The 16,422-nt window shown below is 53.9% G+C and overlaps 5 protein-coding genes across 5 annotated transcripts; 3 read left to right on the top strand and 2 right to left on the bottom strand.

Moving 5' to 3' along the window:
• Window positions 1-1,695: 1,695 nt before the first annotated feature.
• On the top strand, window positions 1,696-4,084 carry PV07_09379 (uncharacterized protein). The gene has a single exon (XM_016396627.1). It carries the CDS (start codon window positions 2,347-2,349, stop codon window positions 3,910-3,912), a length of 1,566 nt encoding a protein of 521 aa, XP_016246483.1. The 5' UTR covers window positions 1,696-2,346; the 3' UTR covers window positions 3,913-4,084.
• A 327-nt stretch (window positions 4,085-4,411) lies between these two features.
• On the bottom strand, window positions 4,412-7,171 carry PV07_09378 (uncharacterized protein). The gene is made up of 2 exons (XM_016396626.1): window positions 6,616-7,171; window positions 4,412-6,558 (listed from the first exon to the last, which is right to left on the bottom strand). Exons 1-2 carry the CDS (start codon window positions 6,781-6,783, stop codon window positions 5,047-5,049), a joined length of 1,680 nt encoding a protein of 559 aa, XP_016246482.1. The 5' UTR covers window positions 6,784-7,171; the 3' UTR covers window positions 4,412-5,046.
• Window positions 7,172-8,372: 1,201 nt separating this feature from the next.
• Window positions 8,373-11,151, top strand: PV07_09377 (uncharacterized protein). Its single transcript, XM_016396625.1, has 3 exons — window positions 8,373-8,632; window positions 8,696-8,813; window positions 8,881-11,151. Exons 2-3 carry the CDS (start codon window positions 8,729-8,731, stop codon window positions 10,443-10,445), a joined length of 1,650 nt encoding a protein of 549 aa, XP_016246481.1. The 5' UTR covers window positions 8,373-8,632; window positions 8,696-8,728; the 3' UTR covers window positions 10,446-11,151.
• On the bottom strand, window positions 10,896-14,107 carry PV07_09376 (uncharacterized protein). The gene is made up of 3 exons (XM_016396624.1): window positions 13,897-14,107; window positions 12,546-13,842; window positions 10,896-12,496 (listed from the first exon to the last, which is right to left on the bottom strand). The coding sequence occupies exons 1-3, from the start codon at window positions 13,936-13,938 to the stop codon at window positions 11,727-11,729; spliced, it is 2,109 nt and encodes a 702-aa protein (XP_016246480.1). The 5' UTR covers window positions 13,939-14,107; the 3' UTR covers window positions 10,896-11,726.
• A 1,081-nt stretch (window positions 14,108-15,188) lies between these two features.
• Window positions 15,189-16,333, top strand: PV07_09375 (uncharacterized protein). The gene has a single exon (XM_016396623.1). It carries the CDS (start codon window positions 15,832-15,834, stop codon window positions 16,162-16,164), a length of 333 nt encoding a protein of 110 aa, XP_016246479.1. The 5' UTR covers window positions 15,189-15,831; the 3' UTR covers window positions 16,165-16,333.
• Window positions 16,334-16,422: the final 89 nt, after the last annotated feature.

The raw sequence follows: 16,422 nt of genomic DNA, 5'->3' as shown, positions 1-16,422 counted from the left end.
GCTCTTTTGCTTTTCTGTGCCCCTCAAGGCGCTCCTGTAACTGACAAAGCTTGTGTCTAGATGCTACCACAGCACATGTCGACTATTGGAAAAAGCTCCATCCAAAATACTCCGAGTTTCCAACACGCGCCTAGACAGTCCCAGCCAATACCTCGCTACATGCTCACATCATCGCCCGGCGGTTTCACGCCATGTTTGTCGATCCAATCGCGAATCATGCGAGGGTTAAAATGACACTCGAGGGATGAATAAAATTTGCCAGCCCACTCTCTGTTGTTCAGGAGTCAGTCATCAACTTGAACGGGGTGGAGTGCACAGCTTTTGGACTTGACTGGATAAGCCCTGTTCGATATGCTCTCCCCCTGGGCCTTGTCGGGCTAAGATATGAGATAGACCGATCATGGGATTAGGGTTCATTGCTTGGAATTTCCCATGTGCTGTATCATGATCAATGGAGAGGCCGAGCCCTTTCTTGTGGAGGGAGCCAGCGAAAAAGAGTTCATGCGTGTATGATGAAGGACCGCAGCTTGGGGCAAACGGTGCGTGTAACCCTCATTCGGCCTAATTGCTCCCACCTACGATACATACGGGTCCTCTACAGTAGAACATGTAGAATCGAATATTTACTCGTGCTAATACGACTTGACAACCATGTCAGTCTTGCTTGACGCGTCAGTATGCGAAGTCCTCGCAGCCCCCAGCGCCTCAGGTCCAGCTAAGGTCGCCACGGCGGCCACAAATCTGCCACCTTCTACCCAACTCAGCTAGAAAATTCGACGCCTTGCCTATCGGTGACCACCTGAAACACCGACGGGCCCGCGACTAAGGGTAGAGCCGCACATGCCTGCAAGGACATTTCGACCTTTTCTTCTGCTTATTGGGTGGGAAGGCCCACGATTTACGTGCGGTGGAAAAGAATTGACGCGCTTGTACTCGTATGTACCAGTACTTACGGTTACAACGGTGGCAGGTTTCATAAGGTGGACCAGTTGCGCAGCTCATACATCCGAGTGGACGAGCTTCCAGCCAGGCTCAAGCAGCTTGTACCTGAACGCACAAGCCTAAGTCTTGTTTTCGTGCCCTCCTTCGCTAAACCCTGTCGTGGCGTCTAGCCCCGAAATTCCAGCCAGCCAGGTATCATGATGCTATCATTCCGCCCTGGGCGGCCCTTTGCAGCCAGAATCTGCAGTGTCGGTCAGGAGAGCCCGATCGTGCCGAAGAGAGCCCAGACCTTTGGCTGCTGTCTCATCCTCAGCCGACGCCTACCAAGAGGTCTTTCGGCGGCCGGGACGTTGGATTGGTGACGAAGGAACTGCACTCCTGAAAAGTCGATCTGCAGCCCTATTGACTAACGCACTCGTCCATCGTTTAAAGTTTTCTTCACGGGACAAGAATAATCTTCTTTGGCAAACAATTAAAATCATTCAGGGGGGACGAAGTTATGCCCGATACTGCAATATGGCAGGATCAACCACATTAATCCTGCAAAACCGCTGAGCGATAAGGTCTCTCAGCTAGGACATGGACGAGACGACGATCAGTCAATCAAACAGATTCTCTCTCCCAGGTGTGAAGCAGCCAGGTTCCAGACCATGCTGTACCTGCAGAAGCGTCCCCTGATATGGGGTCCACATATTTGGGTCCAAGCTACCGCAAAGGGTTAGATCCGTCCAGTTTTGCTGCACTATGGCCCCCCGCTGCAAAAAAGAAGAGAGTGAACGCACACACCGCATCAAAAGACCACGAGGGATTACGTCGTACCCAGTCCGAGAAGAGGAAGAGACCTGAGCAAGATTACACTTGCCATGGGTGTAACTTCAGACGAGAGGATTGCCTTTCGGTCTGCAGGGAGCTGAGAAAACGGTTTGATGGTCCAATATTGGCTGAAGTCTTGTCTCCTTAACGCACGTGCTTTAGGCCCGAAGGTACTCGTCAGGCATGAGATTCACGTACAGAGTATTGGTGCTGAGCGTGCCAGGGCCCAATCCCCCGTCCCTCACAACGGGTAAGAGTCTTACAATCATTGAAAGCCTCAAGCTGCTTTGGGAATCCGTGGCGCTACCCACTTTGCAATTCGCTAAACTCACGGGGAGTTTTTTCTCTTTCCCCCTGATACTCGATCAGATCAGAATGGAGACTGCTGGCGCTTCGGAACTCAACTCACAGGTTCCACCAGCGTCCTTTCCCTGTCGACTCCTGGCTCGCCGCCTCTGCGAGAAAATGGGGGGTCACCACCCAGAGCCCCCACGTTCATATCCCTCCTACATATACACGGCTCAAGCTCAGATCGAGTCGTTCGTCCCGTCTGCGCGCGCACGTGAGTGACGTGTCCAACGTTTGGCCATCATGTTTTCGATGCTGACGAGCACTGTTCGCAAAAGGCCGTCCAGCATTCTTCTCATTCTTTTATTGCCTCTGATCACACTCTTTTACTTTCGCTATGTTGTCGTGCAGCAACACAGGACGGAGCGTCTGGTGACCGATTTACACACCTACGTGGCCGAGTACCCCCTCGATGTCGCCCTTCCCGACTTCGCCTCGGTGGCCAACCAAGTGGCCGCCCTTTCCCAGCTCGCTGGGCTTTACATGCGGCAGCAGACTCTCGATCGCGGCCGCCTCAAAGATTCCTTGGCCCACCTTTTCCCCTGGTGGAACGAGGACAAATTGGCCTATGTGCCGTGGAAACACCAGACGAAGCAGAAACCCTGGTCGAAGGAGAAGCCGGAGCTGAAGACGGGCATCGTCGCCTGTGTGGGCGACGGCAACGTGGAAGACGCTCTCTTTTTGATCACAAACCTCAAAAAAGTCCTCAAGAACGAACTCCCCATAGAAATCGCATATGCTGGTGATTCCGACCTGTCACCTCATACCCGAACGTTTCTCCGTGCAACCAGCAAAGACATACAATTTCTCGACCTCACCAAAATCTTCGATAATTCCCTCATTGGCCTCAAAGGCTGGGCCACCAAACCGTTCGCCCTAATAGCCAGTCGATTTCCCCAGACCATTCTCGTGGACGCAGACGCGGTGTTCTTCTCACACCCGGAACGGGCTTGGACGGACTACGAGGGCCTGAGGGAGACGGGCACCTTGTTCTTCCACGACCGAGCCGTGACCATGGATCGGAGCGAGAACCGGAGGAGATTCGTGGCCGAGCAGCTCGTCAAGACGGGACGGCAGCCGTCGGCGCGGCTCAACAGCAGCTCGCTGTTCTACAAGGGCTACATCGGCGAGGAGGCGGACTCGGCGGTGGTCTACTTCGACAAGTCCCGGCCGGAGCTGTACGTGACGGCGCTGTTCGCGGCGTGGATGAACGTGCAGGACGTGCGCGACGCCATCACGTGGGACACGTTCTGGGGGGACAAGGAGTCGTACTGGCTGGCGGCGGAGCTGACGGGGGTCCCGTACGCGTTCGAGCCGTGGCAGGCGGCGCGCTTCTCGGAGGCGCTGAGCACGCCCGAGGCCGAGGTGTTCAAGACGCCGCGCATCTGCTCGCCGCACATGGCGCACTCGGACGCCGACGACGATGAGCCCTTCTGGACCAACATGGGCGTGTGGCAGAACAAGGAGGACAAGACCCTGGGCTTCGCCAACTGGACCCACTGGTACCTGGGCGCCCCGATCGACCTGACCATCCAGACCACCGCCGCCGCCAACCTGACCCAGGAGCCCATCGCGCTCGACAGCAACGTCACCCTCTCGCGCCCGGAGAACGAGACCGAGGTCCTCGCCACCCAGGCCGCCTGGAACTGGCGCGACTGGACCGAGGACGCCCGCGGCTGCCCCCAGCACGACGAGTCGCGCTGGCGGCCCCTGAGCCGCGAGTTCCTCGACCGCCTGCACTCCATCATCACCGAGGCCGAGCACATCCGATATGCCTGGACGAGAAAGAAGATAGAAATGAATAACTGAGCCCCCTTTGGTTGGTTTCCTTTATATTTGCGCTGGCTGGGGGTTTGGGTTGGGAAGGGCCCATGAAAGAGGCCTAGGGTTTTTGTTATTACTGGAAGGACTCCATAGAGGTTTTTTTTGCGGCGGAGTTGGATACTGTGCCTACGACAATATAATCTTATGTCCCTCTTCATCTTCCATTCCTTCTGCCTGTTCGACTCGCGGTCGATTCCTTGACAAGTGTCGTATTTTGTCGGGGGACGAACCAGTTCATAATCCGCGGCTTTGGATTCAACATTCCCTCTCCCCATTTCGCAAGTTGGGTTGCTGAGAGTTCCGTCGTAGGCACCCATGTACTCAGGCAGAGAGAGAGAGCGCGCCCCTTAAAGTCCATGCACCTGGGCGCCCAGGTATATAACATGTGAGCCGTCAATTTATGTACCCAGCTCCTCAGCGGTGCTTTTGCTGCGTGCCAAAGACACTCGAAAGAACACTACGCCATCGTGATCGCAAGACAGAATCGTTCGTCAGCCCTCTTCGGCGTGTGTCATTGTTTCTATGTCCCTACGTGTATCTGGACTGCTGATGTTCAGGGGGACGGCACATATACAGTCCGAGACCCTCGCGTCCCGTGCGCATCTCAAAACCCGAACGCCTGCAAAGATCGACCTCTTCTCCTCCCCGCCGCCAGCTTATCGTTCCATAATAACAGGAAACCGCCTCTCTAATAGTGATCCCATGTCATCAAATCGCTTGCAAGGTTGCATTATTGACACCCGCATCGTCACGAAATTTGTGATATCACGCCTCCGTGAACTGATATCGGGCGCCTGGATGCTTCTGGGGACTTTTGGTCCTTTATTTCGCCCCACGGTAAAAATTAAAAAAGTGAGAGGCATTGCCAGAAATCATTCCCGTTTTAAACTGTCGCCAAGTCCGCACTCGTTTCTTCCTAATGATGTTTTTGAAAACACGTGGCACCGGGTGTAACCAGTGCGGGTCGTTAGAGTCGAGTCAAGACTTTTGTAAAAGTGTTGGTATGTCGTTTCTTCGCGCAGTTGGCGGGGGGGAGTTTTGTGCGTCAAAATGCCATCCTAGCTTTAGGCCAAAGGTTGGCCAGCCCCAGATGGAAAGAGATTCCTCCATTTCATGCCTTCATATGACCGCGCCGGCCTTCCAGTCCCATTTTCCGTTTTCATACGAGAGCTCTTCCTTGGACAGGCCCTTGAAGGGCGCGGCGATGATTTCCGAATAGTACGAGGCCGCCTCCATTGTGCAGTCCAGGACATCCTTGCTCACGGCCGTATAGCGCAGGTCCCACTCGGTCTTGTTCCGGCTGGACATGTCGGCGAGGAACGCGCCGTCCAGATGAGCCACATGGGGCAGCTGGCTCACGAACTTGGAGAGGCTGGCCAGCTGCATGATCTGGACGGTCGAGTCGGCCACCGAGAAGGTCAGCGTCAGGACGTCGTGCTTGGGCCGTCGATCCCACTTGGCGATGCTGTTGGCTATCACCACCTTGCCCTCGCCGCAGGGGTCGCTGATGGCTTCGGGCGTCATGGCCGCGGTGCCGAAGTCGATGGGGCCCGACATGAAGCTGAGGTAGAAGTGGTCGCCGTGTGCCGTCATGATCATCAGCTCTGGCCGGTACATGGCGAGGTCGTCGGTGCACCCGATGTTGATGTGGGATCTGGGGAATCCGACCCACGCGTTGAGGTTGGAACGTGTTTCCAGTTGCAACGGCACCATGTTGGTCCCGCCCGTCATCCGCCCGTTCGCATTCAGGCCTGACCCCCTCAGCTCGTCGGGAACCTTCTGCTCATACACAAAGTGGCACCAACCGTTGAGGGTGTGGCATTTGAGCACCCGCAGCGGGTTGAAGTCGTAGATAAAATGGATGTAGTGGCTGGGCCACTTGTAGTGTCCCGGCGAGATGGGCTCGTGCTCGTTGATGAAGAAGGGCGCCCAGTTCTTTTCCGCGTGCGCCCTCTCGGTCTGGCCCGTGATGGTCAAGACGGTCGTGTCGTTGGAAAACGGGCGGAAGATATACATGGCCCTGTCTCCGGTTTTCAGGTCGTAAAGCATGTTGAACGTCACGATGGGCTCCGCATCTTCGACCCCCTCCTCGAGAATCACTCGGGGGTCTTCAGGCCCAAAGTATCGGTCGCCTTGCTTGAACGGGGCGGGGATGTTGAACACCGTGGGGAATTTGATCTCCTCGCTCTGCCACTGGATGGTGTAGTTCTTCAGCTCGTTCCAGTTTTCGTCATGAAGCTGGCCCGCCAGGAAGCTGATGACTGGCTTGTGTCGGAGGCCGTTGTCGTAGAAGATGACTCTCGTGACGGTGAGGAAGACCTTGAACTTCTCGATCCACACACTCGACCCGGATAGCCTAGCCCAGGTTTTGGCCACCATTTGGCGGAATGTCAACCCCTTCTCCTGCTGGGAATAGTCGATCATCGGATGACCTGCCAGTGATCGTGCAATGTGCTCCAAGTCGTCTTCGAGGTACAGGCTCTTGTCCACCCGAAGCTCTCCTTCATGCCTTAGATCTTCGCATGTGCGGCTTGAGAGGTCTCCGGTGTTGACGAAGCCGGTTATGGGTATCGACTGAAATCCTGCCTGGTCGAGATAGGTCTGCTGCCGGAGGGCATTAGGCAAACGGTTCTGGAAACAACTTGTCAGCCAGAGAATCGTAGAGGCACCTCGTTAGATGCTGCATACCTGGATGGGTTTTACGTCGAGTGCACCAAGGAAGAAGCGCAGACATAGGATTCCGCACAGAACTGCGATGATTCTGACCTTGCGACTAGTCCATGGGATATTCCCAGGCACCGCATATTGCTGCAGGATCTCGAGCTTCATCTTCACCGAAGAGGATGTGGATTGCATGTTGAACAAGATACAGTCGACCACGCCCGTGACTGCCACCTCATATTCGCAGCATGGCCAAGCACATTGAAGTCACCAGGAGGAATTGTCGTCCAATGTCAAATACTCAGGACGTGGCGGGATAAACAAAAAGGTAAATGCCACTTGAGACAGTTTCCCCCCCTGAGGTGACAGCCCGCCGCAAAGAGCTAGCAGCCAGATCCGCGCGCGGATCTGTTGAGATATGGACGAGACGATAAGAGCCTGTGAGTCAGTTTGACCTGCAGTCCTCGTTCCTGGTCCATGTCTCCACGGGGACCAGCCATCATTGGCCGTGAGCGTCAAGAGCGTCCCCCGATCGATTCTTCGTGACCGGAGTCCCCTTGCAAAAAATTCTTTTTGGGATAGGGGCTTCTTCTAGGCGAGCTAGAGCGTGCAATTTCGGATCGAGGCAGCGGATCCCCTGTGTGTACGTACGTGTATTGAGTATTGAGTATTTTTTCAGGGGCTTAAGGGCCGAGGCTGTCGGGCTATAACCAGACTCCACTTATAAGGAATCCACTGCGAGGTCGTCAGGTACCCTTTCATCAGCCACTAAATTATGGCGACATGCCTGACGCCACCAAAACTGAAGGGACCAAACGGGCTTACGTCGTGTCTGTTGTAGCCGCGGGCGTCAGGAGTCGTGGTTTGCTGGTGGAAGAGCCAAGAGAACATGTCCATCGTCGCTCCCACCATCGAATAGTCTATATTGTTCTGGACGACAAGGTGCGATTTCCGAAATATCCCTCGTATTCTGATGGCATTCAGATGAAGCTTCAGGATAGTAGTTCTCCATGACATCATGTTGAGACTGTCACATGCGTCGACTCTCCAAAATATCCGTCGTGGGACTGTAGATAAGCATGCGATCCCTTACAGACAGCCTAATGCGCATGAGCTTGTACCTGCGATCGACATACTAGTTCAATCAGCACCGGTGAACGGGGTTTTCATGTTCCTTTCCTCGTACGTCTATCAAGCCGACTACTTGACCAGGAAATTGGGTGCACACAAAGAAGAGTACTTTGCGTAAGCAGCATATCGAATGACGAGCACCGAGATAGTGGATGCAGTAATGGTTATCATGTCCCTCCGGGGGCGTTCAAATTGCTCCACGATTCTGCTTGCCTGCGACAGCACTCCAGCGTTGTCAAAGGTCAAGACGGGAAAATGGCAAGTGCGGTCCAAGGCCTAATCTTTCCCATGCCACATGAATGAGAATAACCCCCCCGGGCTGCCGTCGGTCAAACGCCTGCCCGCTCCTCCCACACAAAGAAAAAGAACCATGGAAAGGCTTGCTCATCGAGAACCCAGAGTGTCCCAAGGAACGCCACTGCAGGCCATCCACGACCGTGTATCAAGCTCCGCAGCCGATTGGCAGTTGAAAGGATAATCCTCCGTGCTCCGTCTGAGCGCTTCTTAGCCCAGCCATCCAGGTACGCGCAGGGGGGGTTTTGACGGTGTTTGCCGGCCCTTGCTGGGGTTTCGCTTTGCTGCACGGCAAGGGCTTTTAATTCGTCCTTTGGCCCTTGTCCATCTGCGGGCCCCTATCCGGGTACCTGACGATCGTTGCACAGAGATTCGGCGTCAGCAGTTACGGAGGCCGTGCCTAAAAGATACGACCAGGGTTTCTCAATGCTCTGATCTTTTGACAATCATCGACATAACGGATTGGAACAGGAGAGGACCTGGTCCCCGTCTTGTGCGAGGGTGTGAAGCCAGCCAGCAAGCATCCTCCCTAGGACTCCACCTCTCTCGACCACTCTCGCGTCCCTTTCAGCCAAGCAAACAACCAGGCCAGATGTTTGAGCAAGCAAACTTTCAGGGGGTAATACACTGGGATCCTATTCCCCACGCTATGCTGATTTTACTCACTCGCTGATGACTTCAGAAGTCTGGCCTCTAGACGCTACTTTCCACCATCATGACTGAAGGCGGCGGCAAGGCCTTTTTCAAGTCTCGGTCAATGAACAATGGAAGACTAAACGTCGCAGTCCTCGGCAATGGCGGTAAGAACAGGCCTGTTTGATTCAATGGTCGGGCAGGCTGAGTACTGATCACTGTCCTATCATGCAGCTCGACTGGTTACTATGGTCATCTACAGGCTCCTGCTATGGCTGACCCCGAGCTTTGCCTCAAAATCCAAATCCGCGAAGACATCCACCTCGACTTCGTCCGACAAGATTTCTGCGCTCGACGGCCTTCGAGGCATTGCATGTCTCATTGTCTTGCACGAGCACTGGACGTGTGCGGTCGATGACCCCTGGCGACCATATGCTATCAACGAACTCGCCACTGGTTTCATGTGGAAGCCATTTGTTATCCTGTTGTGGGGGGGAGAGGCCATGGTGAACCTGTTCTTCGTCATGTCGGGCTATGTCCTCTCCCATAAACCACTGGGCTTGTTGTACTCGTCCAGCCCTCAGATGATGTACGAGTGCATTGCCTCCTCGGTTTTCCGTCGGGCGTTCCGCCTTTTGCTCCCCACGATGGCGGCGGTGGTCATAATTGCAACCTTGACGCAGATGCGAGCCTTCGAACCGGCAAGGTACGTATGCAACGACATCAATGCTGCACAGCTGGAGGCATTTGACGCGAGGAACAACGTGACGCAAATGATCGAGGACGGCCTCCTGGTGGACAATCCACGGCCTCGTCTGATGCGTGAAGAACCTCCACCACTGTCCGAGACATTTTCTGCACAGGTTTCAGATGTTCTCACTGAATTCTACATGCTCGCCAGAGGTTCAGTGCCTGGAGAGCCGAGTCAGCATGACTACTTTGTCTACGACGCACATGTCTGGACAATTCCCGTCGAACTGAAGTCGAGCATGGCTATTTTCCTCCTCATAATGGGGACGTCGATGCTCTCCAGCCGATGGCGGCTTTTCTTCCACGGGGCCATCGCATTGTTCTGTGCCACACAGGAATACCGCAGTATCTGTCTCTTTGTCGGTGGAATGATTGTCGCGGAGCTCGATATGGTTCGAAAGCATCTTGGACGTCCAGGACAGTCACCAGGACAAGGCCCCCTCCTCGGGAATCCGTCACCGTCGCCATCGCCGGTACCACTCAAGAATTTAGAATGGTTTCAGCAACCAGATGTGGCGTCGGCTGCGTGGGGCCTGTGTTTCGTTGTCGGCTTGTACATCCTGTCTATCCCCTTTGTCGAGCCAGTCACTGCGCCATCATATGCGTTCCTGGCTCGCCTCCTCCCAGCATACATCGTCGAAAAGAACAGGCTGATCCGACTGTTCGGTGCAGTCATAACGACATGGGCGTGCGTCAACTCGGACATCTTCTCACCCATTTTCAACAACGAATTCGCACAGTATCTGGGTCGGATCTCCTTTGCCCTCTATCTCACGCACGGCATGTTGATCAGGTCGCTGGGGTATGTGATCATCGGGAGATTGCGGTCTCTCACGGGGGCATACGTCCGCGAGGACACATCGTTTGCTCAGTTTGTGGTCATCTGGCTGTTCGGCTATATCATGATGCTGCCGTTCTTCCTGTGCGTTGCAGACCTGTTCTGGAGAACCATCGATGCGCCCTCGGTTAAAGTGGCCCGGGACATCGAACGACGTCTGAGGCGGCACCAGGAGCAGCAGGACTGGTGGCCTCGGAACAAGATTCCTTGACCTTGGCTGTCGCCATCGAAAACGTATGGGCGCATGTTTGGTGTTGTGGGTGTTTGTTTGCATGGTTCGAATCTTTGAATTGCAGTGCGCTCGGTCAGCTCAGGCGCTGAATACAATTTCAGAACTGTTCTCCAACAAGAAAGCAAGCTTTAGTGACACCGTCTCGGACTTTTTCTCGGACGGGTACCCGATCCCATGTCCTTGTCCTTGTTCTTCTCCGTGTCCACGCCCATGTCTAACAGGGGCTGTTATACCGCTTCTGCCATACTTCCCAGATGCACAGCTACTGTCCAAAGCCAATCGCTCAACTAAGGTCCCTGGTAGTTCTACAACCACTGTCTGCCTACGGTATACCGCGTTCTCAGCGGGGCAGCAAGTCTCACCCACCGTCACCGTCACCGTCACTGTCACCGTCACATCTACGTCGGCATCGAGTACCCTAGAGAACCCAACGTCCGATGATGCGAAGGAGCAGAAGCAGAAGCAGAAGCATAAGACTGGGCTGGGTGAGAACTCGACCCTCGACTCTCGACACACCTTTTGAGGATGCCCATACCAATACACAGTCCTATTACACTGCATGCCCGGTGGCTAGCTACCCAGCTACACAGCCAGGGATTCTCCCGTCGTCCGGCCCTCCTCTCCCCCAAAGCCCGATCCCTGACACCCAACCATAACACCCAGTATCCTATGTATACCCCGATCCAAGGAATGAAACAAGACTTTTTCCGACTTTTGGAAGACGCCGGGCGTGCGCGCGGCATGATATGATATGAGAAACCCCAAGACTGATGTATGGCCTGCCGCCTGCCCATGCACGTTCAACTTCACACGCCATCCATTCACGATAAGCCGCCGTGACGATATTCGAATAAACCCCCAAACCCCCTCAGGCCGCAAACATGTACAGACATGTACATGGACAATTATGCACAGTGACCCGCTGCCCCTCTTGGGCCATGTCTGCAGCACCTCGTACCAAGGACAATAGAAAACCAGGTTTCCAATATATGCAGCGTCGTGTACTTGATTCCGTCCGTGTGTCGTTTCGCCTCGTGTTCAAGCTCGTGTCCTCTCGTGCAGTCATTCCGTGGGTCCTTTGCCGGTGCTTTTCCCAGCAAAGTTCAGACTTGGGTCTGAAAACAAAAATCACACAATCAAGTCGGATATCATCCAAGCCAACCCCAAGCGATGCATAAAACAGCGTCATTGCGATCCACATATCCCAATCAACATCGGCTGACCAACGTCGTAACGCATGTCAATCCCGGCCCTCCATGTTCATTTTTTCTTGTCCTCGGGCACCTCTTCCGGCAAATACCTCGAAGAGGCGTCATCCCCAAACAAACGCATGTCGCCTTTGCCGCCCATCTGCATGAATTCCTCCTGCTGCCTGTTCGCCGCGGGATGTTCCTCCTTCTTGCCGTCAACTTCACTCTTGTCGGCAGCTCCACCGTCATCCTTTTGTTTCTTCCCCTTGTTGTCTTTCGGAGGGCTCATCCTAATATTCTTCCCACTGGGGTTCTTATCCCACACCTTCACATGTGCTGGTGAACCAGGAATGTGGGTTGGCTGGCCTTGGATCTGCTGGCCACCATTGAGGTCTACTACTTTGCTCACTTTGACATCGTTGATGTTGGCTAGCAACGTGCGTTCCCGTTGGACTTTTCGTTTGGAGAAGTCAAACGCACTCATTTGCCCGGTGAGGCCGTCCAGTGAATCAGCAGGGTTGATGTAGCCCAGGTTCCTTGTCCAGGGATGTTCGAGGCATTGGTCGATGGTGATTCGCTTCTCCACGTCCACTGTGAGCATGCGGTCGATGAGATCCAGCGCAGGGTCGCCGATAGAGTCCCAATACGGTGATGGATAGTCAAACCGCCCCATTTTGATCTGTTGGGCTAGGGTGTATGGATTCTCTCGTGAGTAGAGCTCGTCGGAAAATGGAGGAAACCCGCAGAGACAGATGTACAGGACCACGCCGAGAGACCAGACATCAACTGCTTTGGTATATTTTCGATGGCGTGTATTCTCCAGTATTTCAGGTGCAACATCTGCGCACCGTTAGCCACGACCGTTTGAGAAGGCCAAGTGCATACTTACAACTTGGCGTACCGCATAACGTAGTTGTGAAGGACTCCTCGCCAATGATCTTAGCCAGGCCAAAATCTGCCAGCTTGACCGACAGATTCTTGTCGGTCAGTAAGATGTTCTCCGGTTTAATGTCGCGGTGAACAATGTTCCGTTCGTGCAGATACTTAGTCCCCTGGAACAACTGGATGAAGATCTTCCTGGTCTCGGCCTCTGTCAACTTCTGTTTCGTCACAATCAAGTTGAACAATTCGCCTTCAGCAGCAAGCTCCAGGACCAGGTAAACCCCGTCCGGCTCATCGAATGTCTCTTTCAAGCAAAGGACATTGGGATGGCTGACACTCATCAACACAGCAATTTCCTGTTCTAGCCCTTCCGTCTGCGACCGCTGAGACTCTCCCATGCGACGTTCGAACTTCTTGACGGCGAACTTGAAACCTGTTGATCTTTCCACACAGAGGTACACAGTGGCAAAATGGCCCTTCCCCAACTGTTGGAGGATCCGGTAACGCGAATTGAAGGCACTCGAGTCTCGGCTTCTTGGGTAGCGAAAGACAAATCGAGCCTCATCCAAGATTGTAATCTCGTCGCCGTCTTCCAGTTGCCTCCTCTTGTTCCGGCCCAAAAAGGCCTCGTTGACAAAGGTTCCATTGCTGGACAAGTCCTCGAGAATAGCGACCGCATCGCCGTTTCTTGTTTCGTTGAAGATGAGGCAGTGGCGGTTCGAGACTGTTGGAATGTCAAGGATCATGTCACATTCTGGATGTCTCCCGATCAGGTATCCGCTCGCTGGAAACCCTTTGCCCGTTTTCTCATGCTCATATTCTACCTCGGCTTCAACCAGTTCCCTCTTGCCTCGCTTTTTGCTCTTAACAGTATGCCTCGAGACCTCGAGCGGCTTAGCGGGAGCGGGACAAAATGCTCGTCGTTTCATCTGCAGCCTATGACCATTCTCGGTCATGGGAAACAGATAGCCCCACGTCCCGTCCTCATCGTTCAAGTCAGGCTCAATGTCTCGAGGAGGGTAGACGAACTGGGATAAAGGCTGAGTGTCTTGAGGAGGTGAGGATTGGGGGAGAAGTGGCGGCGAGGCTACAGGCGTGACATGACGAATCTGGCTTGGGCGGCCTTCTGGAGGGGTCGCCGTGTGTTCTTTGAATGTCTCGGTAGCAGTGGACTCATGGTTCGTTAGAGGAGAAGGCAGATACTGGTTTTTGAGAGGCGTGTGCAGGGGATCATTTTGAGACTGCGAAGAAATCCTCTGCGATCTTCGCGGTTTCTTGATCTCCTGGTCCTCACCGGTGCTATGCTATTGGGGCGGTCAGATTGAACGGCGACAACATTGATCGCGTTACATCCTCACCCGATTCCGCTTCAAACTGCTCTTCTCTTTCTTGGGACCCATCACACCCCACAGAGACTCCGGCGCAGATCAGCCCACCTTCGACAATTGGATGGACTCCGTTCCGCGATGAGAATGGCAGATTGTATGTTTATGGCAGTTGTAGCGCAAACGAGTCGGTTGAAGAGAGATTATATCAAAAATTAAAAAAAAAAAATGCAATGGAGAGTAGATACAAAGCACGAGTCACTGAGGCCCGAGGAGACGTGCTCGAAGCGGAGCTGCAATTGGGCCACCAGCAACATCACGTGCCGCGAGGCTGGGGATTGGCACATTTTCTCCATGTTTGCCTGGTCTGCCTGCGCCAGGTGCGTGTCAGTGCAAGAAGCTGACCATTCAAGCAACCCCGAGCAGATATGCGGCGAAGGCGGATCAATGCAGCACAATCGGAGTGGGGTGTTGAAAATCCAGAAATTGATGCCCTTCGCGCCAAACAATGCCAGAGACATCTGCTTGTCGAGATTCTGAAGCTGCCTTGACTACTGCACTGGTTGAAGCGATGACGATTGCGAGTGCAGCGACTCCCTGCAGATGCCTTTGTCGTACCAGTCGCACCGGTTCAATCTCGAAAATCGACCCTAATGACTGTCCACAGAAGATATCCTGGCCCTGAGATCCGCGCCCTGCTTTGCGAGCACCTAATACACACAGGATTTCCCGACCTCCCGGCTCTGGTCCTCCGTGCGGTGGTGCGGGCACTTCCTGGGTCGTGCCCATTGCAAAAATTTACATCAGATAGTGGTCGTCAAAGGTGCACCAAGTTGTCGGTATCACCCTCGTGGCCTCCAGAACATCCTCTGTTTGGTTGAATCTCGATGGACAGAGCCGAGTTCTTGCGCGAGACGAGCTGTTCTTGATACCTCCTACTCCATGCCTCCTCAGATCCATCTATCCACGGACCTTGTCTTCTCGCAGGATCCTCCTCCCACCGCTCAGGAGAGATGCTGAGGGAAGACTTCCTCGCTGTTTCGCAAGCCCTGATCCTACCCGCTATACCTGAAGTTGTTTCCCTCCCTCTTTTTGATTTTGTAGCTTTGGCGTGACTGTTCAACCAATCCATCCTCGAGCAACGACTTATCCGGGGCAAAGAACGGCCTGGTGTGAAGATTCTGTAAAGCTTGGCCCGATCGAGAGCTTGAAAAACTGGACATCGAACGCCGAAGAGTCACTGACCTTACCTCCTGGCTCTTTTCGACCTTCCATTCCCTTGTTCTTCTGTTTGTCGAGATGAAGGCTGACCTCCTTTAGTGCCTCAGAGCCCACGACTATCGTCCTTATACTTCTTTTTGCGCCTCGTCTTGCGCTATGGATTGTGACAACATCCACAGATAAAAGCAGAGCTCAGCTGCCCAGGCTGTCAGGTCTCGGGGCCCTTCCTTTCAGAGCGCATTGTGATGTCGTTGTTCCAGGCTACGGTCTGGGATTTGGGATGTGCTTCTCTCCTGATCAGCCCTCGATCCCTACATGGAATGGCTCAGACGTCCGACCTAGGATTGACGGCGGCAACGATACTTCTGTCGAGCCAGCAAATTTGATTTCCCAGGTTGGAAATCTCAAATCACCACCTACAAGACTTCGAATGGAGTCGGATCCAGAGAGGCAAAGACTTGAACAGACCAGGGTGCACAGGACAGAGGAGATTCGAATTGACCGTGTCTCGAGCTAATAGAAAGCGCGAAAAGTGGGAAGGGGAGAGCAGCGAGGTGGAATGTCGACTTCGCCTGGCCACCAGATCAGATCGCCAAGTACTCAAGCCAATCTTCCTCGCGAGTCTTTTCTTTAAGACGTCTAGAGATTTGGGATGCAGTGTTGGTTTGACGGCCGAACTCACCTAGTTACATACTTCGCCTAATACTACACTTTCTCGGATTTCCCGCGTTCTGAATCACATCAATCATGGCACAATGTCGGATACCATCCGCAACGAGCCTAGCGATCGAGCTACCGTCAGATCTCCAGATCTCGAGGCTACCGAGACTTGAGAATTCCCGCGTCGTGTTCATCGATGACGGCGTCGACGACACCACCGAATGGTTCGGCCATGGCCGGAAAACCTTGTACGAAGAGTGCTACCGAAATCGAAAAGTAGCTTATCTCGCCACGGACGACAACGATGCAGATTACCTTGGTCATCAAGATCTCGATCTACACGTTCTTCGAACCACTCGCTATCCTGATCCGCATCTACACTGCCGTGGAAGACCCAAAAGTTCCTGCAACAGAAATTGAACAATTCGAAAGATACCCTGACGATCTCTGGTGCTCAGGGACGTGTCTTCTTGGCCCAGGGATGTTCAAGGGAATGCGGGTGGCCTGACTCCAGCTGTGGCGGGTAAGGACAAGAGCACCTAGAGGCATTGAGATCAGAGTTCCCCAGACCTGAAAAATCCTGAAGCACTGTCGTGGAGCGTTTTGCAGCATTTCCTCCTCGTGATCATCTCTCTTGCCGATAGACTCCAGGTCAGAACACTCGTCCTCTTTCCCTGC

This window comes from Cladophialophora immunda (genome assembly GCF_000835495.1).
Source record: "Cladophialophora immunda strain CBS 83496 unplaced genomic scaffold supercont1.5, whole genome shotgun sequence".
Lineage (NCBI taxonomy): Eukaryota > Fungi > Ascomycota > Eurotiomycetes > Chaetothyriales > Herpotrichiellaceae > Cladophialophora > Cladophialophora immunda.
Note: the sequence above shows the minus strand (reverse complement) of the source record. Positions and strands in the feature narration are given on the sequence as shown.